At 39.7% G+C, this 24,999-nt stretch overlaps 1 protein-coding gene across 7 annotated transcripts in view; it reads right to left on the bottom strand.

Annotated features, from left to right (window-relative positions):
• The window catches only part of LOC130927374 (target of Nesh-SH3), a 72,416-nt gene that overhangs the window by 22,397 nt on the left and 25,020 nt on the right, over positions 1-24,999 (bottom strand). The window contains exons 2-13 of one of the 7 annotated variants that reach the window (XM_057853159.1): positions 21,788-21,967; positions 21,649-21,717; positions 21,444-21,576; positions 17,147-17,337; positions 17,017-17,060; positions 12,356-12,401; positions 9,011-9,076; positions 8,773-8,853; positions 5,480-6,607; positions 2,332-2,409; positions 1,831-1,992; positions 1,178-1,234 (exon numbers count right to left, since the gene is read on the bottom strand). In XM_057853159.1, coding sequence (XP_057709142.1) covers positions 1,178-1,234; positions 1,831-1,992; positions 2,332-2,409; positions 5,480-6,607; positions 8,773-8,853; positions 9,011-9,076; positions 12,356-12,401; positions 17,017-17,060; positions 17,147-17,337; positions 21,444-21,576; positions 21,649-21,717; positions 21,788-21,967 — 2,235 coding nt within the window. The remainder of the gene's footprint in view (positions 1-1,177; positions 1,235-1,830; positions 1,993-2,331; positions 2,410-5,479; positions 6,608-8,772; positions 8,854-9,010; positions 9,077-12,355; positions 12,402-17,016; positions 17,061-17,146; positions 17,338-21,443; positions 21,577-21,648; positions 21,718-21,787; positions 21,968-24,999) is intronic. The other 6 variants (XM_057853161.1, XM_057853162.1, XM_057853163.1 and 3 more) reach the window with 6 other exon arrangements.

Below are 24,999 nucleotides of genomic sequence, written 5' to 3'. Positions count from 1 at the left end.
GGCGACATGCAGTAGGCACCGCGTGATGTCGCGAGTTTGACCAAATAGGCCGTTCTCAGAGATGTCACGAGAAGGATTTTTGTGCTGAAGAGAAATTCAGCCATCTTGACAGAGGTGCTCTTTCTGCGACAGATTTCAGCGACGACGAGGAAGCAGTCAATCAAATATGTATTGTCATTCACGTGACTTCAGTTGCCAAAATATCAAAATATTAATAGATTCAAGTCGCAATATTACGAGAATGAAGTCATAGGTTGTATTATTACTAGGGCTGTCAAAATTAACGCGTTAACGGTCGGTAATTAATTTTTTAAATGAATCACGTTAAAATATTTAACGCAATTAACGCATGAGCTGAACGACCCACTCAAGCATTGCCGCGAACAGACTACAATGGCGCCGTATATTGATATATTGAGAGCTAAGGGCAGAGACAAGCAAGTGGAATGGACGAAGGTGTTACCGACACCCACCAAGGGGGCCGCTGTTATTTTCAATGTGACCGGAATTGCCAGATTGAGCAGTGAAGAAGAAAGTGGTCGAGCAAGAGAGTAGAGGAAGTGCGCAGTTAGCGCAGGCTCAAGTGCTGCGTCCCCCACATGCGTTTGTTTTATTAATAAAAGTATCCACAAAAAGCCATCCAACGCCTCTCGGTGTTTATATGTACGCCGCCATCTTCCTCAAGAGGAAATTGGACGAACCGAGCCAACCGACGACAAGGAGCAAACATGAATCGCCGGACCATAACACCGCCAATTACCAAGAAGGGCGAAATGATAATGCAGTCATTTATTGGAGCCGCGCTATTTCATGGAATAAGCGGTGGCATTTCTTCCTCAACTGTTATAAGACGTGACCCTGACTGTCTGACTAAGGTTTGGAACATAAACCTTTCAGATGGATAATAATTCGAGTGATCGACAAGTTATTTATCTTCAGGTTTTATGCCCATCGTAGCTGAACTGGTTCTGGGACAAGGTATATTCAACAACAAACGAAAAGCGCCACAAAAGTTCTGACAGGCAGGTTGAAGGATTAGTGGACTGTGGGACGGATGGGGGAGTGCATGATGATGATGATGATAATTGTGATGATGTGGGGAAGGACATACTGTGACACTGAATCATAGGTTAGTGTGCTTGCAACGCTGAAAGGAGATTTTTATGTTAGTCTTTACCAGGTTTCTCTTTGGGCCATGCTCCAGGTTTAGGGAGAGCATTGCTCCTATGATGCACTGTTGGAGAGAAGAAGGTCAGTTACAAAGTGTTCGCTGTCACTGGTTTCGCCAGTCAGGGGAAACAAAGCTGAAGGTGCCTTTGACCTAGTTTTTCAGAAATGAGTTGGATTTAAATCTGGAGCTGTCACGACTTCATGACAATTCTACACTTTGGCTTTTCTCATTCCCCATTTTGTAATTCTTTTGAGGTGTCTGTGGGTATGTTTAGGAAAGGATGATACAAACAGAGGAAAAAGAGATCGGTGAAACTGCCTGCGCTGTGCTTGCTTTGGCATGCTAGGTGTAAAATGTGGCGTGTCTCAGCCAGCGCTGTCGCCAGACATCCAATGTGGTCCAGCGAAGATAAATCATATTAACAATGCTGAGGTTCAGGCCGTAAATTTAAACCCATGGCAGAGATGTTGAGTAAACCGCAAAAGAGCGCAAATATGAGGCAAGCGCAGGAAATTTCAGGAGAATTTTCGCATATATTCTGTGCTAAACCTGGAACCATCTGTTGTAATCTGTAAATGCAGATCTGCAGATACGAAGTTTGAATAACAGAAAAGTAGAAAGGGGGATTCAGAAGAGAGGAAGATAGTGATCTCCATTACCCCCAGAGATCCTAGAGCTGTGTGAGGTGGGGAATGATCTGACACCATTTCGAGGGAAGTGAGGTGGAGGCCGGACGCGGGAAAATGTTGTGTTTCTTCCTCCAGGGATAGCTGAAGAGCTTGTGGGGGAGCGAGGGTTCTCAACTCTCCGGTTAGAGGTACCTAGATAAGAAGAGACGCATTCGGGAAGGTTAGCGATGGTCCATTTGCGAGCTTGTAAAGCCCTACCTAAATGGGACAAAAGACACTGCACATTGGTGAAAGGAATGTAGACGAGAGACCAAGGAATGAAAAGACAGACATGGATGGCACACTGCGCTGTTTGTGAATGGTTAGGATTTTCTGCCGGGCCGTGATTCACAAAACACAGGGTGACAGGGACGATGACGTGGGTTTAAGGATGGATATGGAGATGGGGAAGCAGTGATATCATCCAGTGAATTTCAGTTGCAACTGGGTGTCATACAGGTTTCACGTAAAGCGGTGATGGTAATTGTTTACCAAGATTGTAACTATCAGGCTTCTCTGCAGCCGGGGCTGGAATTGGCAGAGGCTTTCCCTTCTCCGGTGGACTAGGAGCTGTATGGGAAAAAACTCATGTATATTCTAAAGGGCATTTGTTGTTATTTTGACATTGATCTGTCTGAACATACAGTGAAGAAAATAAGAATTTGAACACCCTGCTATTTTGCAAGTTCTACCACTTAGAAATCATGGAGGGGTCTGAAATGTTTATCGTAGGTGCATGATCAATTTGTGTGATACAGCTGCAAATAAGTATTCGAACACCTGAGAAAACGAATGTGAATATTTGGTACAGTAGGCTTTGTTTGGAATTTCAGAGGTCAAACGTTTCCTGTAGTTTTTCCCTAGGTTTGCACACACTGCAGGCGGGATCTTGGCCCACCCATCAGTCAAGTTTCTGGGCTGTCGCTGACACACTGAGTTTGAGCTCCCTCCAAAGGTTTTCAATTGGGTTTAGGTCCGGAGAAAAGCTAGGCCATGCTAGAATCTTGTTATGCTTCTTACCGAGCCTCTCCTTTGTTTTCCTGGCTCTGTGCTTCGGGTCATAGTCATATTGCCAACTTCAATGCTCTTACCAAAGGAAGTAGGTTGTTCTCCAAAATCTCACAATACTCTCTTTAATCCAGTGCACTCATCCTGTCCTATGCACAGAAACCCCCCCCAAAGCATGATGCTACTACCCCTATGCTTCACAGTAGGGATGGTGTTCTTGAGATCGTACTCATCATTCTTCTTTCTCCAAACATACTTAGTAGAATTCAGACCAAAAAAGTTCTATTTTATTCTCATCTGACCACAAAACTTGCTCCTAATACTCCTCTGCATCATCCAAATGGTCATATGCAAACTTAAAACGGGCCTTGACTAGAGATGTCCCGATCGATCGGGATGTTCGATCATGTCATTTTCATAGTATCGGAATCGGCAAAAAAATATGTGTGTGTTAAATATGGACACTGTTTAACTCGAGAGCTGAATTTATATCTTGCTAACTGTTCTAATTCAGAGGGGACTATATGTTCAAAAAATGGTGTTAACTAGAGCTGTCCCGATCGATCGGGTCCGATCCCGTCAAGTATCGGAATCCGCAAAAAAGTATCGGCCATGCCTTTTTTTAATATATATATATTTTTTAATTAAATCGTTTTCTAATTGTATTTAACGTTACAGACATAATATGTTACACTCATCCAGAGTCTTTAGTTTAGGCTTAAGGTAGGGTTATCAAATTCATCCCGATAATGGCGGTAATTAATTTTTTTAGAAAATGTATCACGTTGAAATATTTAACGCAATTAATGCATGCGCTGCACGACCCACTCACACATTGTCGCGCTTAATCTGAAATGGCGCCGTTTTTACCTATATAGAGAAATAAAAGGCAGCGTAAAATGAGTAGAGTAAATTATGGCATCCATTGAAGCCTTTTTTTAATTGGCTAAAGCCTTACAATCCCTCTCGCTACGATTACAAATATCATGGGAAGCAATGTGGGGAAGCAAGGTAGCAATGGATCTTTTTCTTAACACCTTATGTTATTTCCTAACGCAGAGAAGATATATCAATTGGTAGCACTACGCACAGTCATGGTTCCACTTCTCATCATGCATTTGGACATGGCTACAGTATCATTTACTGAAAGCTCAACAAATACTCTAGATGGCAATATTTAGTCACAATATACAAAGTCACAAGTCTTTCTATCCATGGATCCCTCTCACAGAAAGAATGTTAATAATGTAAATGCCATCTTGAGGATTTGTCATAATAAACAAATACAGTACTTATGTACTGTATGTTGTATGTATATATTCGTGCCAGTATTATTCATTTTTTTCTTAATGCATGCATTGCCAAAATGTATATGATCGGGAAAAATTATCGGGAATGATTGGAATTGAATCGGGAGCAAAAAAAAAACGCAATCGGATCGGGAAATATCGGGATCGGCAGATACTCAAACTAAAACGATCGGGATCGGATCGGGAGCAAAAAAACATGATCGGAACAACCCTAGCCTTGACATGTGCTGGATTAAGCAGAGGAACCTTTCGTGCCATGCATGATTTCAAACCATCACGTTTTAGTGTATTACCAGCAGTAACCTTGGAAACGGTAATCCCAGCTCTTTTCAGGTTATTGACCAACTCCAGTCGTGTAGTTCTGGGATGATTCTTCACCTTTCTTAGGATCATTGAGACCCCACGAGGTGATATCTTACATGGCGCTTGAAGTCAGTGTGCATCTCGCCTAATGCAATCTTCTGATATGATTGCAAGCATGACCATAAATGGCGTTGTTTTTCATAGAAACGGCTGATAGTTAGTTTTCCCCTCAGATAATCATGGACTTTTAACTGCCAACGCAGCAAGGCTCATGACCTATTTTGCAAGATCTGCAAGAAGAGCTAATCACCAAACGATCCAGACACACCTCCTTATTTGTATATAAGGAAGGCCGAGCCCTCTGTTTAGTGTGCATTTCTCTACACGGCTTGTTCTGTAACTAGATGCACCCAGACATTTCTGAAATTAAAACTGTTCTGTATTGATCTCATGCCTCCAGTCTTCATTTAACAATCCAGTCTAGCCGTCTCACCTGAATTGAAAACAAACACGCGGAGGACCTGAAAGACTGCCTCCAAAAGGCTCCACTCCAACTGAGATTGAGCGTCATGTTTAGCTTCTTCCATTTTCTAATGATTGCTCCAACAGTGGACCTTTTTTCACCAAGCTAATTCGCAATTGCTACGTAGCCCTTTCTAGCATTTTGGAGGTGGACAATTTTGTCTCTGGTATCTTTGGACAGCTCTTTGGTCCTGGCCATGTTAGTTTGAGTCTTACTGATTGTATGGGGTGGACAGGTGTCTTTATGCTGCTATCGACCTTAAACAAGTGCATATGATTCAGGATAATACATGGATTGGAGGTGAACTTTTAATAGGTGGACTAACAGCTCTTTCAGGGTCAGAATTCTTTCAGATTATCTCTCTCACAGTGGACGTGCACCTACGATGAAAATTTCAGACTCCGCCATGATTTCTAAGAGGGAGAACTTGCAAAACAGCAGGTTGGTCAAATACTTATATTCTTCACTGTATGAGGTTTGGAAAGTAGGTGTTTACCAGTGGGAACTGCCTGCAATGGAGGGATCTCAATAGGAATTGTCCTGCCGTCAGTCTGAATCTCAATTCCAGGTTGAGGTTCTGCTTGCGGATTTGGTGCAGTATTGGTCTTGGTTTGGGGTCGTTTTGCTGCCGGTGATGGGAGTTGTGAAGCAGGTTTTCTTTGGGGTAGGGTGTTAGACAAAGAAGGAGACTGGGGTTGTGTATGTGTTCTATCTAACGGTTCTGGTTGGTTACTAGTACCATATCTGGTGATGGGTTGCTTTTGTGACTTAGCTGGATGACCTGGCTGTGATTTTGGCTGGGTCGTTCTCTCAAACAAAGGTTGTGACATGGGGATTAAGAAATTAGCCGTTGGTTTGGATGTTGATTGAACTGTAAAATGTTTTTTTATGCTAGGCCCAGGCTTGGGAGAGTGTTTTAGTTGAGTGACAGATGGAAGTGTTGTGTCAAAATGGATCGTTGGTTCAGATGGTGTTTCGAGTTGTGGCTGATTTGAAGTGTGGGATGATTGTTTAGGTATGAAGCCAGAATTTGTTTGATTTTGTTTCTTTGGAGGTTGACGTAGCTTTGTTATTAGAGATGTTTTTGGTAGTTTCTCATCTGCAGGCTTTGTTGTTAATTGTGTCGGGTGTTTGAACTGGGTTATTAAATCGTGTTGTGGTTCAGGTTGTGTTGTGGCTTGAAACGGAATTAGAAGTTGTAGCTTTGCCTGAGTTTTTGATTTGGTCTGGGTTTTGGATGTTGATCCAATTTCTGACTGGGGTTGTGCTTGGGTTGTAGACTGGGTTGTTTGATGGTAATGTTTTGGAATCTGGTTGTTTGTCATGGTGTGCAGCTCTAGATCTAGATATGGTCCATGTTGGGTTACCGGTGGGAAGGCGAATTGACGGTTCAAATTTGGTTTTGCTTGAGAACCTATTTGGGGTAATTGTGGTCTGGGCTTGGATTGTTTTGGGGATTGGTGGAGATGTAACGGTGGTGGGGCATGAATTTGGGATTGTCCACCATTTAGATTTGGGACTGGTATAGAAGCTGTTGGAGCTGAATTCCCGAGTGGGAGTTGGAGATTAGGAACTAAGGGGATCTCATGGAAAGGAGGAATGACAGATTTGGAGAGGCCTCCACCTGGGTGGCGTGTGAGAAACAGAAAATATTTCCTGTGAATGACTTATTCACTCATGACAAACTAAAACAACTGAGCTAAAAAAAACGACAGAGAGCACACATGGACCTGGAAACTAACAATATGATGATTGGCCTAGTTTTCAGTGACACATTATCTTTTACCTGACTCAAATTTCAATGATTCATTCAGCCTCAAAGCAATCCAGTCTTCCTAGCCAGAATTTAAATGGGACAAATCCCACAGGCTGTCTCACTAAGACACTAGGAAAGAAGGTTTTATTAGCTGTTGATTGATTGCTTGCCTTATAGGCATTCCGAACTGGTTTACACTCCAATGCAACAGAATTAATAGAGAAAGTCCAAAAACAGCACAGGGTAAGTTGAAACAATGTAATTCTAAGGCTAGAGTAACACAGTACTATGGACTGAATTTTCAAACAGTCCGTTGCAGTGTTGTTTTCATCAACGATGACAATAATGAAAATATTTGGTCACCGAACACTTTTTTCACGACGGTGACGTCACGATGACGCGCTGATTACAGGTTTTGGGAGACTAAAACATAACGAAATTGATGCCAGTTGTGGTGTGATGACACGAGAATAACATGAAAATTCGGCATAGTTTCAGTCATGTATCCACAATGTGTGGTATTTTCTTATTGTATGTGTAGTTAGCACGCATTTAGCAGTGTTTGATCGTGTCACTCAAGTGAAGTGCTGCGCCTCCCAAACACACACTCACTCACCGGCCAGTGAGTGAAGACTGTGCCCATTCCCGGCTCCTTTTTGTTAAACATATGTGTCAGGTGCCGCTAGGTAAGTTTTGCTTTCTTATCTGGGCTAGATATGTCATACTGCTTATACCTTTAGGCTGAGTGATCATCACACACTAAACTAACTAGTAGCGTTAGCATAGAGTTTGCGTTAGCATTAGCATTTAGCACGGTGACTCTGTGTCTTCTTAAACTCTTGGAAAACATTTTACATACAGTTCGTGGCTTTCAGGTGAGTTTAATTAATTGCAAATAATGTGCTGTTTTGAACTTTTTAAGTTTAGAGACGGAAACATTTTGCGAATTGTCGACTAAAACCAGACAAAATTTGTCTGAGTTTTCGTTGACTAAAACTAGTCGAAGACGAACACTTTTTGAAATGACTAAAATATGACTTAGACTAATAAGTATTTTTGTCCAAAAGACTAAGACGAAAATTAAAATGGCTGCCAAAAAAATACACTGGTCCATTGTTTTAATCGCTCAATTCGGTTATGGTAGCAGGCCCACTTCAACTGGGTCGGCAAAATTTTTTTTTTTTTAAATCACAGATTAAAAATAACAAAATACATCTGAAACACAAAAAAGCTCTAATGGTCATTGTAAGATATGCTTGATTGTATGACCATTATACTCTGCGGGTTATACAACTTTGCTCTCCCACAGCTATTATACGCGCTCTCCCAAGCTATTATGAAGAATACAGTTTAGCCCATAATCATGTGCTTACATTTTTATTACCGGCAATTGCTCACATTCTGCTGATAAATAGATACACACACATATGTTGATTCATCACACAACGTCTCAGTACTTTTCCACCAAGCTACTTCGAGTGCAAATGTGTGTTCAAAACAAAGTTATCTTGCTCGCTCAAGAGTGTGACTGTTAATTTAATCAAGAGTGGGACTGTTAATTTAATCAATGACTAGAATAAGGAATTTGCCCGATCGAAACTACCACGTTGGACAACAGTGTTGTAACTATATTCTGCCCAGCAACAAGCCCTCAATAAAAGTCAGCAGCGCGGGGAGCTCTGAGAGAGACTTCGATGAGACACTCTTAGTCACGTTGCACGATCTCAGACCTCTCCCCAAACTGCAGTTGGTAAAAGTCCACTCTCTGCCTCCTGCCTCCTTGTGTCCTGCCTTTGTCCCCTCGCTCTGGGTCAACAGCTAAATTGAAGAAGGTGTTTTAGACCCAACAGTCATCATTAGAAAATTCAGAATATGTTATGCTAATTGGCTACCGTTGCCTATTCAAACAGCTAAGCTAAGCCTGCGCTAGCTAAGATCCAAGCATGCAACAATTCTTAACTCGCACATTGTCTGCTTCTCAATTAGTATAGGTCCAGTGTTTAAGGTCTTAACAAACTTGAATTATTATTTACCGATGGGCTGTTTGGTAGTAGTCACAGGTGCCACAGGTCCAGTGGTAGACAAAGGTTCCTGTTTAGTAGTTGTGATGGGTGCTGACAAATATAGTGCACGTTAGTTCATGTGAAAGAACTGTAGAAAGTACTCATTGTTGCAGCTATCCTTAAGTGAAAGAGAGTCCAAGTTGCTTAGTACTATGATTTTCTGACTCATTATGGAATTCCTGAAATCATGTTCGGGAAAAAAAATTACCAAGAGTTGTCTTTGGGGTTATGATGCGGGATAGGGGTAGTCTTCCCTGCGTCCTATTGTGAAGAACTAACAAAGAGTAAAGAAAGAAAGGTTAGATTGTAGAGAAGTCAGCATAACGGATATGTCTGTCCTGCAAAAGAAATTGGAAAGCATTTGTTCGACACAAATACATTTGGAGGGTTTTCCAGTTCACAGTAATTCTCTCAGGCACTGTAAAAGATCATTTATTACTTCTTATGTGAGGTAGTCTGGGTTCATCAGTGGTTGTGTTTACGAAAACTGTATGTGGTATTTATTGGAAGTTAGGAAAATTGACTAATATGCATAGATCAGTTATACACTACTTGTTCAAGATAGTATCATCCAAATTGGGAAAACTGGATTTAGAAAAAATAGGAGATGGGCTCCATCTTAGGGCCGCTCCTCTTCAACCTGTACATTAATGATTTTGTTAACACCACGTCCGTTTTACATAAGGTAATATTTGCTGATGATACAAATTTGTTTTTTTCCCATAAAAATCCAACTGCACTTGAGCAAATCATAAATAGTGAATTAAAGAAAATAGACACATGGTTAAAATGTAATGAACTATCTCTAAATATCAATAAAACAAATTACATTGTGTTTCGCTCTCATAAAAAACAAGCCACTAAACAAATCTGCCTAAACATAAACGGAGAAAACATAGAAAGGGTCGACTCTACAAAATTTTTGGGAGTCCATATTGATGAGTGCCTTAATTATAGAAAACATATTGATGATCTTACACATAAACTGTCAAGATATGCTGCTCTTTTCTTTAAACTGAGACACTATCTCCCACTCTCTGCACTTCTCATTTTGTATAAATCTTTATTTGAACCACACTTACAATACTGTAATGTCATATGGTGCAACACATATCCAACTTATTTAAAAAAGCTTGAAATACTACAGAAAAAAGTTATACGTGCCCTAACATGGTCTGAGTTTAATGCTCCAACTAAAATAATTTTTCACCGCCACCACCCCCTGAGGCTTAAAGACCACAACTATTACCAAAATGCTTGTGTAATGTATCAGATTATCTACCGACTAAATTATAAATTAGGTGACCTCGTCCCAGTCTGTACTCCTCAACACACATACACTACCAGAAGAAAACATCAAATCACAGGGAAAAAACGAAGGCTAAAGTGTACAAGCTTTAGCATTGTGTGCAAAGGACCACAGATTTGGAATGAATTGGAGGAAACACTTAAAATGTCACACTCCATCTCCATCTTTAAGAAAAAACTCAAAACTCATCTCCTAGCAATGTATATATAATATGCTGATTATTTGAATAACACTACTGATGTCTCTTACCAAATCCAATGTAACCAAAATTTTGAAATTGTCCACAGTTAATTGTGTGTGTGCCTGCGTGTGTGTGTATGTGTGTGTTGTCTAACTGGGCCCCTGCTAAAAGCTTTGAATAGCTTCTTTGGAGTGTCCTATTTGCCCATCTTAACATGTGAACTGCTAGCGTATGATTATGTACTGTATTTGATGATGTGCGAATAAACTGAAACTTAAACTGAAACTGAAATTACAGTGATCCCTCGCTGCTCCACGCTTCAAACTTCGTGCCCTCAGTCCATCGCAGATTTTTTTCAATTCAATTCATAAGAATGTTGAAAGATGTTTGGGTTTGATATTGGCACAGATGCTTGTAAGCCAAAGCTTCAGAGCACCGCATGCGTCTATCATAATGGACCGCATTAGGTTGTATTTCGTCTAGGGCTGTCAAAATTATCGCGTTAACGGGCGGTAATTAATTTTTTTAATTAATCACGTTAAAATATCTGACGCAATTAACGCACATGCCCCGCTCAAACATTAAAATGATAGCACAGTGAAATGTGTACTTGTTGTGTTTTTCGGAGTTTTGTCGCCCTCTGCTGGCACTTGGGTGCGACTGATTTTATATGCTTCAGCACCCATGAGCATTGTGTAAGTAATTATTGGCATCAACAATGGCGGGCTACTAGTTTATTTTTTGATTGAAAATTTTACAAATTTTATTAAAACTAAGGCTGTCAAACGATTGAAAATTTTAATCGAGTTAATTACAGCTTAAAAATTAATTAATCGTAATTAATCGCAATTCAAACCATCTATAAAATATGCCATATTTTTCTGTAAATTATTGTTGGAATGGAAAGATAAGACACAAGATGGATATATATACATTCAACATACGGTACATAAGGACTGTATTTGTTTATTATAACAATAAATCAACAAGATGGCATTAACATTATTAACATTCTGTTAAAGCGATCCATGGATAGAAAGGCTTGTAGTTCTTAAAAGATAAATGTTAGTACAAGTTATAGAAATTTTATATTAAAACCCCTCTTAATGTTTTCGTTTTTAAAAAATTTGTAAAATTTTCAATCAAAAAATAAACTAGTAGCCCGTAATTACTTACACAATGCTCATGGGTGCTGAAGCCTATAAAATCAGTCGCACCCAAGCACCAGCAGAGGGCAGCAAAACTCCATAAAACACAATTAACAAGTGGGCAGTTCACTCACTGTACGGTCATTTAAATCTGTCTAAGCAGGGTATGTGCGTTAATTGCGTCAAATATTTTAACGTGATTAATTTTAAAAATTAATTACCGCCCGTTAACGCGATAATTTTGACAGCCCTCATTAAAATGAAAACATTAAGAGGGGTTTTAATGTAAAATTTCTATAACTTTTACGAACTACAAGTCTTTCTATCCATGGATCGCTTTAACAGAATGTTAATAATGGTAATGACATCTTGTTGCTTTATTGCTATAATAAACAAATACAGTAATTATGTACCATATGTTGAATGTATATATCCATCTTGTGTCTCATCTTTCCATTCCAACAATAATTTACAGAAAAATATGGCATATTTTATAGATGGTTTGAATTGCGATTAATTGCGATTCATTAATTTTTAAGCTGTAATTAACTCGATTAAAATTTTTAATCGTTTAACAACCCTAATTTCGTCATAATCGGGACGGATGCTGTTGCACTGAATCGCAAGCCGTTTGTAAGTTTGGTGGATGTATTGTCGTATTGTATGGAGCCAGTACATGGATGCATTGCCCTTGTTTTCACTACTCGCACCGAGATCTGGAGTCTTCTACAAAAACAAATTTCTAGAACCTGGAATGTGCAATAAATTTCAGTTTGAATAGGCTGATCTGCAAAATAAAGACTTTTCCAGTGCTATGACTTAAAGCTCATAGTAAAACAAAATAAAACAAACATTCTGCATCTTCTATTACAGAAATACTCACTTTTTTAAACCAACAAATAGCTATTAACTTACCATGGCGAGGAGAGAAGGGGAAGTGAGGACCTGGTGCAATGGGTTTCTAGTGAGTCAAAAACAAAGGAGAAGAATTAGTCAATAATACAGTCACAATGACCACAGCAAATAAATTGATAACTCCTGCTGGCAGGAACGTCTTAAAGTTGGAAATAAACTGAGTGGCTAGCACTTTACAGACGGACTTGGCTTGTCATGACCTGGCTGTACTCACGCCGTTTCCATTCGACAGTTGGGAAGGAAATTAATGAGGCAAACAACCCTGAGAATAGCATACGCATACTGTCGCGGCAAACGACCATGTGACGCTCTCTCCCTGCAAGTTGTCAATCATAACTGGTAATTGCTTGCCGGTGTGCACGAAACTCGGTACGAAAGCCAAACGCGCTTCCGCAAAGGAGACAGCAAGACACTGTGGCACCAACACACCTTCTGAATCTGTGCCGGATTGGATACCGACATAAGCATACGCTGAAGAGACAGCCAGTAAGAGAGTGAAACTTTGTTAACAGTGCCCAGTGGCAGTTCCTGGCATGGGCAGATTGGGCGGTTCCCTGGGGCGCCAAGTTGCTAGGGCCGCGTGAGTGATTGTCTGCTAGTCTAGAACTAGTCGACAAGTTTCACTATGAATGAATGAATTTATTGTCATTGTCATCATCATCAGTATCATTGACAGTTACAGAGTGTGGGATAGTTTGGCCAGAAAGGAGAAACATTGACACAGAATATGGAATAATTTGCCCGAAGAAAGACGATGACAGACAAAGGCAGACGGGAAAAAAAGCAAATGCATATCGATACCCGTCCCCCCAACAGCCCGGGACGCACAGTCAAGCATGTTAGTGTTGCATAGTCCATTTTTTTACTCATATATCTTTTCAAAAAAAGTCATTGATTGCCATGGCATTTCGCAATATTGTCCGTTGGTTTGGTGTAGGTCTCATTGTAGAAAATATTTTGTCCAATGAGCTGAGTGTCCAGTCTCCATCTCACAGCAGGTTAAACACAGCGCTCACTTTGCAATGGCAGCTCAGAATTTTACTGGAGGGCATATCTTCAGAGCAACCAATGTTATGTCTTAGTCTCTGTCCCTGACATTTAATCATCCTTTGTTTGCCTTTTTGTTGTGGGAACAATTTTTAGCGAATGTGTGCGTGCAGTGCAGCTATGACTTATTTTGGTCCATGTAGCGATTTAGTATAGTTTCTTTGTACATCTTTTTGAAGTAACTCGATGATTTTATACTCGTAAGCGTTGCATCACATGTATTCCATAGGTGAGCCCCAATGTTCGTAATCGAGAAAGATTTTAATGTTGTCCTAGTTGTCCGATAGGAAAACAGTCTGATTCCTCTTAGGTCGTAGTTTGATTCCCTTAGTTGGAATAGAGCTTGTAGGTTAGGCGGGAGACTGTTTGCGTGGGCCTTGTACATCATTTGAGCAGTTTTGAAGTTAACCAAGTCATAAAATTTTAATAGCTTGGACTTGATGTAAAATTCGTTTGTGTGCGCTCTGAACGGTGCTTTATGAATAATCCTAATTGCCTTTTTTTTGAAAGATAAAAGTGGACAAAGGTGTGTTGTGTACGTGTGTCCCCAAATTTCCAAACAGTAGCTGAGGTGCGGCAAGACAAGTGCGTTGTAAAGGGTTTGGAGAGCGCTCTTATCTAGCATATTTTGTGCTCTAAAGAGAATGGAGATGCTCCTAGCAAGCTTGTTGCACAGCTGCACCACATGGGCCTTCCAAGTTAGTTGGTGATCAAGGACAATACCTAAGACTTTGTGCTGCTGTACTCTTTGTATCATAACATTATTTATTTGTATGCTTAAGTTCTCGTTAAGGCCTTTTCTGCCAAATAGCATGTATTTAGTTTTTTCGAGATTTAGGGCTAATTGATTTGCCTCGAACCATTCTTGCAATTTTGCTAGTTCTGCGTTTATTTGCTTAGAGAGACTTTTCAGGTCGTGTACAGCTTGTTGAGTCAACTATCAGTTGCAGAGACCTCTGCAAATTGGTTCTCCTCAACCTGGACTCGAAACATCGGATGTGTCAAACCAATTCCAAAAAGGGCCAAGACGGTCCTGGATTTTGCTCCAACCAATGATGAGGTCATATTTTGACCAATCTGATCTCCTGCAAGTGTAATCAGTTGATTGCAGTCAGGTGCTGCTTGTTTCAGCAGAAAATTCATTAGTTAATCTGTTTGCACAGTCTTAGTTGAAACGAAATCCAGGACACTCTTGGACCTTTGTGGAATTGGTTTGACACCCCTGATGTATAGAGTCCAGGTTGAGGAGAACCAATTTGCAGAGGTCTCAGCAACTGATAGTTGACTCAACAAGCTGTACATAGTGAAACTTGTCGACTAGTTCTAGACTAGCAGACAATCACTCAAGCGGCCCTAGCAACTTGGCACCCCAGGGAACCGCGCAATCCGCCCGTGCCAGGAACTGCCACTGGGTACTGGTAATACATGCTATACATTAACCTAGGTCAGTGGTGTCCAAACTATTCCACATAGGGCCATAGTGGGTGCTGGATTTCATTCCTACAGAACAAGATGACATCTTTTTACCAATCTGGTGTCTCACAAGTGTAATCAGTTGATCGCAGTCAGGTGCTGCTTGTTTTAGCACAAACTTCATTGGTTAAACTGTCTGTGCTCGATTAGTAGGAACAAAAACCAGGACCCACAGCGGCCCTTGCGGACAGGTTTGGACACCCCTGACCTAGGGTCATGTGGTAGGTCAACTTGACCAGTATGGATGTAGTCAATTGGTTTTCAGCTGCGCCAACTGTACTCTAGGACAGGCGTCTCTAACCCGGTCCTCAAGGCCCCCAGTGGTTCCTTGTAAAGATCACGTCATTTTCAAAGTATCGGAATTGGCAAAAAAATATCGTCATGCCTTTATTTAATATATATACTGTATATTTTTTAATTAAATCGTTTTCTAATTGTATTTAACGTTACAGACAAAACGTCTTACACTCATCCAGAGACTTTAGTTTTGGCTTAAAGTAGGGCTATCTAATTTATCACGTTAATGGCGGTAGTAAATTTCTAAAAAATTAATCACGTTAAAATATTTAACGCAATTAACGCATGCGCTGCATGACCCACTCACGCATTGTCACGATCAATCTATAATAGCGCCGATTTACCTATATACAGAACTAAAAGGCAGCGTAAAATGTGTAGAATGAATTTTGGCAGTCTTTAGAGCCTTTTTTAATTGGCTAAAGCCTTAAAATCCCTCTCTCAACAATTAGAAATATCGTGGGAAGTAGTTGATCTTTTTCTTTGCACCCTATGTTATTTCCCAACGCAGAGAAGATATATCAATTGGTGCCACTACGCACAGTCATGGTTGCACTTCCCATCATGCATTTGGACAGAACAGTTAAATGGCTACAGTATCATTTACTGAAAGCTCAACAAATACACTAGATGGCAATATTTAGTCACAATATACAAAGTCACATTTATCCTTTAAGAATTACAAGTCTTTCTATCCGTGGATCCCTCTCACAGAAAGAATGTTAATAATGTAAATGCCATCTTGAGGATTTATTGTCATAATAAACAAATACAGTACTTATGTACTGTATGTTGGATGTATATTCGTCCGAGTTTTATTCATTTTTTTCTTAATGCATTTCCAAAATGTATGTGATCGGGAAAAATTATCGGGAATGATTGGAATTGAATCGGGATGCCGATCGATCGGTATCCCAACATCTCTAATTTATACAGTGGATATTATCTGAAATTGAGGCTTGTAAGTCCCACAGCATGGCAAGTGGGGATTTGCATGTTGTTTTCAGCACCATTTTCTGCGTATGTTCCGGGACCAGTGCCCGTCTCGTCATCCCTGCGCTGTCATATGCACTTTGCGTTCCGGCACCTTTTGATTTACAAAACAAGCACTGCGTTAAAGTATTTTCTTTAGGCGTCTTTAGTATGTTCTGTCTGTATGCACCTATACAGTACAAAACAAGCTGAAAGCGCACGGTAGTACTTTGGGTGTCGAACTCGCCTCTTGTAGCACGTTTCACCGGTGTAGCATATTTTGCCAGAACACCGTGTTTTTTTTTTTCCTACTCTCATCTCGTTTCATCCAGTCTTTCCTGTTCATTTTGCTTTTGCTGCTCGTTATGTGAAATATCGACTTTGCTGTCATGCTCATTAATGTTCCTCTCGGGTTCAAATTGAAAGGGTTGAACAGATGACATGTTTATGTCACTAGAGTCCTACTCTGGAAGCCAGGCAGTTGCACAGGACTTTGAGATTTGGTAGGATTAAGCAGGCCACCATTTCTGCTGTTGGTGGTGGTGTTTCAATGCCCCGCTTCTCCTTTTTCCTGTTTGATGTGACAGTGAAAAAACATCCAATCCTGCTCGCCTCGCAGTCCACAGCCAAGACTGCTCGGCTGTACTCTACAACAAGTTCTCCAGAGCGTATTAATTCTTCCGAACACACACCCTGTTCCGGAATATGTTTATTTTGAGATGAGCTGTTGGTTCTCATTAGCTTCAACAAACTGTTTGTTGATGAATAGGTATAATAAATCCCTCTTGTAAGACATAAATTTAGTTATGACATTAAGTTACAACTCTTAGTTTATTCTGTGATCACATTTTTCAAAAGAGAAAGATACGTACCACAGAGCTGATGGGACGTTTGTAGATTTTCCTGATGACTTTCTCTGGAAAGAGAAAGAGAAAGTTGCTACATTCCTACGTTTTTTTTTTTTAATTCATATTGGTGGTAGCCCCTGATCATCAAACCTACCTTGAATGCCCCCTGAGCTAATGTTGTGGATGACAGGCTTGCTCCACGAACCAGTCTTGTCCTTTGTGCTAGGCTGAACACCGAACTCGTACACTGCATTGGGCTTGAGATTGTCAATTACTGTGTCACTAGTTGGGCAGGTCTGGTAATTCCATTTTCTGTTCCTCTCCCGGTAACGCACAGTGTAGTGTCTGGACCAAAGACAAAGCAAAGTAAAATTTATTCAGTGGTATGAAATGTATCTAAACTAGGGCTATCAAAATTATCGCGTTAACGGGCAGTAATTAATTTTTTTACTTAATTACGTTAAAATATTTGGCGCAATTAACGAAAACATGCTCCGCTAAGACAGATTTAAATGACAGTACAGTGAAATGCCCACTTGTTAATTATTGTATATGGAGTTTTTCCGCCCTCTGCTGGCGCTTGGGTGCGACTGATTTTATAGGCTTCAGCACCAATGAGCATTGTGTAATTATTGACATCAACAATGGTGGGCTACCAGTTCATTTTTTGATTGAAAATTTTACATATTTTAATAAAACGAAAACATTAAGAGGGGTTTTAATATAATATTTCTATAACTTGTATTTATCATTTAGGAACTACAAGTCTTTCTATCCATGGATCGCTTCAACAGAATGTTAATAATGTTAATGCCATCTTGTTGATTTATTGTTATAATAAACAAATACAGTCCTTATGTACCGTATGTTGAATGTACATATATATATACGTATATATCCGTCTTGTGTCTTATCTTTCCATTTCAACAATAATTCACAGAAAAATATGGCATATTTTATAGATGGTTTGAATTGCGATTAATTGCGATTAATTAATTTTTAAGCTGTAATTAACTCGATTAAAAATTTTAATCATTTGACAGCCCTAATCAAAACCTTTTGGAATTTCTCACATTTTTTGCATAAAATCACCATCAAATGTGATCTGATATTTGTCAAAATCACACAGATGAAAAAACTGTCTGCTTTACCTAAAACCACCCAAACATGCGCGCTAAAGTGTTTTGGGACCAGTGTTGTTCGTAACGGCGTTAGAATATAACGGCGTTACTAACTTATTTTTTTTCGTAATAGGTAATCTAATTAATTACTTTTCTCATCTTGGCAACGCCGTTACCGTTACTGAGGCGGGAAAGGCGTGCGTTACTATGCGTTACTAAATTGGTTGAATAAAAAAAAAAAGTCTGAGAGAGACGGACTCACGGAGACGAGAGAGCAGAGCAGGAATGGGGAAGACGCCGTTGCAAACGCGATGCTAGGTGGCTCCAATAATATTGCCTGGTACACCAGACTCACCGCTGTTCCAGCTATTGAGTCTGGTCACCATTCAGCGGATACAATTTCCAGGGCGGAGCAAGCCACAGCAAACAGACAGCGGAGTGGACCAATCAGCGACGGGCAGACGTGACGTTAGTAAAATGACGAGGGCAGGACAAGGGACTTGCGCACGGAAATAAACATACGATTCCTAGCGAACTTAAGAAACTTTTTTTTTTTTTTTAATCTAAAATGCTCTTAAATCGGCAAAATCTTGACTTAAATCTATCTTTAAACGATGAAACAGTTTTAAAACTTACACATGTTGAAAGTAGACGGAAGGGAACTAATGCAATAACGGGAGCAATTTTAACAACTTTAACGGTTGATTCACAACTTTAAATGACTTCCACACATAGCAAAGGTTACTATCTAGTTATCGCAATACCCTTGTGTCTAGTTAAGTGGGGGGTAAAGAACTGGGCTAGGGCCAACTGTCCCCAAAATCCTTTAAACTTCACATTTTTGTTTGTTTGTTTGTTTTTTTGAGGAAAAAAAAAACATGAAAATTATCACTAGTTACTTTGCCAAGTAACTAATTACTCTTACATTCAGGTAACTGAGTTACTAACACAATTACTTTTTGGGAGAAGTAATTTGTAACTGTAATTAATTACTTTTTTAAAGTAAAATTAACAACACTGTTTGGGACTGAGAAAGGCGTAAGGAACGCAGGGCTGCAGCCACCTATTGAGATGTGTGAGGGAATGTTGACCTGTGAATGAACATGAGTATTTTTGCTTCATTCTGGAGGGTTCCAGCGATAGGTCAGGGCCGTTACATGCGCGGCTGTTTCTTAGCTTTGCTGTTGCAGCGGCGGGGAGTCATCGCTCCAAGTCGGCGAGCATTGTTTACATCATATTCGTGTTGCACATTCATCCCATGAGGAGACGTGTTCGTTTAGCGTCTTTGGGATGTGTCGTGAGTCCGATTGAGTGTAAAGTGCTTAGTTACTGCCATGTTTTGTGGCCAAATTGACCGTGTGTGCGTGTACGCCGTAGTTTGAAAAATATTGATCTTCCCCTTTAAATTCAATTATCGGAAAGTCAATTACATGTGATGACATTTTTCTGTTGTCACTCTTATGTTGAGGCAGCCAATGAAGAAAAGTTGGAGAAAAGTAACTGATATATTACAGTGCCCTCCATAATTATTGGCACCCCTGGTTAAGATGTTTTTTTTAGCTTCTAATATTTTTTTTATTCAAATAATATTGGACCTTAATGGAAAAAAAGAGGAAAATCCAATCTTCAATACAATTGCATTTATTCAGTGGGGAAAAAATCCCACATAAAGAAATAATTATTTGACTTCAAATAATGTGTGTCACAATTATTAGCACCCCTGGTGGTAATACTTTGTACAACCCCCTTTTGCCAACAAAACAAGGTCTGGGGACTGAGATGGCCATGGGAGGAGCTTGATTTTGTGTCTGGTGAACCATTTCTGTGTAGATTTGGCCATTTGTTTAGGGTCATTGTCTTGCTGAAAGACCCAGTGACGACCCATCAGCTTTCGGGCAGAGGGCAACAGATTTTGATTTAATATGTATTTCAGTATTTCAAAGCATTCATGATGCCATGCGCCCTAACAAGGTTCCCAGGGCCTTTGGAAGCGAAACAGCATCACTGACCCACCCCCATACTTCACAGTGGGTATGAGGTGCTTTTCAGCATGTGCATCTTTCGTGGCAAGCCAGACCCACTTGTGTTTGTTGCTCAATCTTGGTCTCATCTGACCAAAGCACACGGTCCCAGTTGAAGCCTGGGACCGTGTGCTTTGGTCAGATGAGACCAAGATTGAGCTTTTTGGCAACAGCGGTGCCAGTTAAAGCCTGGGACCGTGTGCTTTGGTCAGATGAGACCAAGATGGAGCTTTTTGGCAACAAACACTCTAAGTGGGTCTGGCATGCCACGAAAGATGCACATGCTGAAAAGCACCTCATACCCACTGTGAAGTATGGGGGTGGGTCATTGATGCTGCGGGGCTGTTTCGCTTCCAAAGGCCCTGGGAACCTTGTTAGAGTGCATGGCATCATGAATGCTTTGAAATACCAGGACATTTTGAATCAAAATCTGTTGCCCTCTGCCCGAAAGCTGAAGCGGGGTCGTCACTGGGTCTTTCAACAAGACAATGACCCTAAACATATGGCCAAATCTACACAGAAATGGTTCACCAGACACAAAATCAAGCTTGTGAAACATTATAAGAGATGATGAAGTGCTTTTTTGTTGGCAAAAGGGGGTTGTACAAAGTATTAACACCAGGGGTGCTAATAATTGTGACACACATTATAGAATAGAATGCCTTTGTTGTCATTACACAAAGTGTTATGAAATTCAAAGCTACACGTACTTACACATAGAATAGTATATACAGTCTCCAATATGCAAAATTTTTAAAAAGTATGTCTATATATAAATATTTATATATATATATATCCATATATATATATTTACATATCACAAGATAAAACAATATAAAATGCATCAGAGAGGAGTCAATGACTTGTAATAGTGAAACTCTTGTGGTCAGGGTAAAGTGATATTTGATAGCAGCATCAGTAATAAATATTGGTTATTAACAGTGCAATTAAAAAAAAAAAAAACAGATTTCAGTTTACAGTATGAGTCCATTTGTAGATCGCCGCAGTAGTATAGGTTTGATGTCAAATAATTATTTCTTTACGTAGGATTTTTTCCCCCACTGAATAAATGCACTTGCATTGAAGGTTGGATTTTTCTCTTTTTTCCCATTAAGGTCCCATATTATTTGAATGAAAAAAAAAATATTAGAAGCTAAAAAAACACATCTTAACCAGGGGTGCCAATTATTATGGAGGGCACTGTACTTTTAAAGTAACTTGGCTCAAAAATTACTTTTTCAAGTTATCAGTGACAACACTGACTAGCATTGACAATCAACCGTGTGTACTGTACAATGTGTAAGCCTACCCATCCTCGAGACAGTCATTCATGATGTTCCCTTCATACGGAGTCTTCAATAAGGTTCCCCAGGAGAGCAGAACTGAAGTGGGTGTCACTGAGCCTATAACTAAGTGAAGTGGCTTCTCCAATTCCACTTTCCCTGCAGATGAATGCTTATTAACATCAAACAGTTACATGCTAATATAAATAGAATTTTTTTTTAAAATCACACCTGTGCAATGCTTTTTGATATCGTTGGTTGGGATCGGTTGGACGGCTATCAGGTATTTAGGCTCTGCGTCTGTAGCCACAACAATAAGAAGTAAATATATGTACTCATAAAGCTTTAAGTCTTTTCAAATCACGCTCACCAAACTCAGTCTCGTAAGGCTTCCCATTCTCCGGAAGCGGAATGAACTGCTTGGAGAACATGCTGCTGCCGTAGCCCAGGATGTAGCCCTCCAGCTTGGTGTCGGTGTTGGGACGTACAAACTTCATTACGATGGTGTCACCTGTAGCGTTGATACGGACCTTCATGTTCTGACGTCGGACTGATGGGACAGAAGAGAATGCATTTTTGTCAATGTTTGGTGGCTTTCCAAAAGACGTGAGTAGGGGTGTGACAAAATATCGAAATGGTGATATATCGTGATACTTTGTATCCCAAAAGGTTATCGATATGCTCCTGCCAAGAATCGAGATATTGTTTTAAAAAGGTGTAATGTTTACTGAGGGAATTTTAATGTCTTCTTCAGGCCATCATCTTTGTAAATCTCACTGGAACGGCACCAAACAAAAGTTCCAGCATCATCACCTTGTCAAGAATGTGCATTGGACAAGGTGATGATGCTGGAACTTTTGTTTGGTGCCGTTCCAGTGAGACTTTAAATGGCCCAAAATTACTTAATTGCCTGGCATTGACTGCCGCTGACAGCCATAGACGTTCAATCAGTTTGAACTGGGAGGGATGGGATGTTCATTCGCTGCCACCCTCCCAGGGTAAATGGATTGGACGTCTACTAGTGATAACCTAATTTCAATTCACACTAGAAGCTGTTTTTTGTTAGTTGTTTTTTTTTCTAAGAATATCCTAGAATGATTTCCTGACCAATGTATCGTTAATCGTTGTATCGTCATATCGTCAGATCATCGTTATCGTGAGCTTTGTATCGCAAATCGTATCGTATCGTATCGTGAGGTACCAAGAGGTTCCCACTCCTAGACGTGAGACTCTTAGTACCTCATTTCCACAAGGTTTGAGCTCCACTAGGGTTGGGTTCAGACCGCAGGTCTTAATGCACAAATCCAGCGTTTTTTTGTGTTTTTCCAACTCAAGTGAGACATTACCTTGACGGTCTGAACAGGACAAGTCACATAGAAGTGCACCATTTCAAATCCGATCTGGGGTCACTTTCATATGTGGTTTAAATCCAATCTGTGTCACATTTTTCCTGAATGGTAAATAGTTTGTGACCCCTTTTTGGAAATCAAAATATGATCACCCTGGAATGACGTAGAGCCAGCATGTGTAGTCTTTTGTTTTGAGGCATGGCAAAAACACAGGTATGACAAAGAATCTGAATTGTGCTTGAAGACCTGAAGTATGAACCCGACCTAGATTTCTTATATGCAATGTAAGTTCCACAATGAAACAAAAATTAATAGATGCCCAAAGTTGGCCTGAAATGTCAAGCTTCTCCTCAGCATCGTCCAAATTCCTTAAGTCTTTGGCTTCAAGCAGATTTAAATGGTGCGTAAAGACCTTGATTATATGGGTATCATCGAAAGTTAGGTACACTCAAGTGAGTTAGTCTCATTTTTTTCCCCGCGTGATTACCTCATGTTCACACTTAACTCGATCTCTCCGTCAAAATTCTGCTGATTTATTACAGACATTAATTATTGGAAGCCACGAGTTATCTGGGTCAGAATTGTAAGCCGTTTTTAAGGGGGGGCCCTGGTGGCCGAAAAGTGCCATTGCATGTAATTGTCTTTCCTATATATAGAAAAGTTGTAAAGCAATAAAACTGCAACAAAAATGAATGAAATGAACAAAAAAATATATTTTCATAATGGGTCAAAATTATTTTAGACAAAAATGTCCTAGCCAAAATGTGGCCCAAACACAGATCAACATTACGTCAATCGAAAAAGTTGCTTCAATATTAAGAAAAAACAAAAAAAACAAAAAAAAAAATCAAAGAAAAATAGCTTTCACATGCGTTTATTCATTTTTATTTTTTTTTAAGTTTCAAATTTATTTTTGCGTTCAAACACTTTTTTTTTGGTATTTTTATTGAAGCGACTTTTTTTTTTCGTTGAAAATATATATTTTGATTGAAGCAACTTAATAATAATGACACAAATCTACCTCCATATGGCTCCGCCCAGGGGATACCATTTTTGACTGGGGTAACTACATTGGCACGACACCGGCGGGTGTACCATATTCAATGAATGACGATCTTGGCGAAAAGTATTGCCTACGCAGCCTGATTTAGAATTCTCCTCAAGAAGGATGGGAAACAAAAAACGCTCATTCTCAACCTATTATTATGAATATTCTTTTAAGTTAATTTTATTGCTGACACTGCGTTTCGGGGTCATCAACATGTTGTGCCCCCCCTACCCCAAAAGTCAAACTCCGCCTATGGTCAGAATTAGAGATGTCCCGATCGATCGGCATCCCGATCGATCAGGTCCGATAAGGTCATTTTCAAAGTATCGGAATCGGCAAAAAAATATCGGACATGTGTTTTTAAAATATAATTATATATATATATTTTTTTAATTAAATCGTTATCTAATTGTATTTAACGTTACAGACATAATATGTTACACTCATCCAGAGTCTTTAGTTTAGGCTTAAGGTAGGGTTATCAAATTTATCCCGTTATTGGCGGTAATTCATTTTTTTTTTAAATTTATCATGTTAAAATTTTTAACGCAATTAACACATGCGCTGCACGACCCACTCACGCATTGTCGCGTTCAATCTGTAATGGCGCCGTTTTACCTATATATAGAGCTAAAAGGCAGCGTAAAATGAGTAGAGTGAATTTTGGCAGCCTTTGGAGCCTTTTTTTAACTGGCTAAAGCCTTACAATCCCTCTCCCTACGATTAGAAATATCGTGCGAAGCAATGTGGGGAAGAAATGAAGTCATTAATCTTTTTCTTAACACCCTATGTTATTTCCCAACGCAGAGAAGATATATCGATTGGTAGCACTACGCACAGTCATGGTTCCACTTCCCATCATGCATTTGGGCATGGCTACAGTATCATTTACTGAAAGCTCAACAAATACACTAGATGGCAATATTTAGTCACAATATACAAAGTCACATTTATCCTTTAAGAATTACAAGTCTTTCTATCCGTGGATCCCTCTCACAGAAAGAATGTTAATAATTTATATGCCATCTTGAGGATTTATTGTCATAATAAACAAATACAGTACGTATTTACTGTATGTTGAATGTATATATTGGTCTGAGTTTTATTCATTTTTTTTCTTAATGCATTGCCAAAATATATATGATCGGGAAAAATTATCGGGAATGATTGGAATTGAATCGGGAG

Source organism: Corythoichthys intestinalis, chromosome 12 (genome assembly GCF_030265065.1).
Source record: "Corythoichthys intestinalis isolate RoL2023-P3 chromosome 12, ASM3026506v1, whole genome shotgun sequence".
NCBI classification, from domain to species: domain Eukaryota; kingdom Metazoa; phylum Chordata; class Actinopteri; order Syngnathiformes; family Syngnathidae; genus Corythoichthys; species Corythoichthys intestinalis.
The sequence above is the reverse complement of the archived record's forward strand: the minus strand, read 5'-3'. Positions and strand labels throughout refer to the sequence as shown.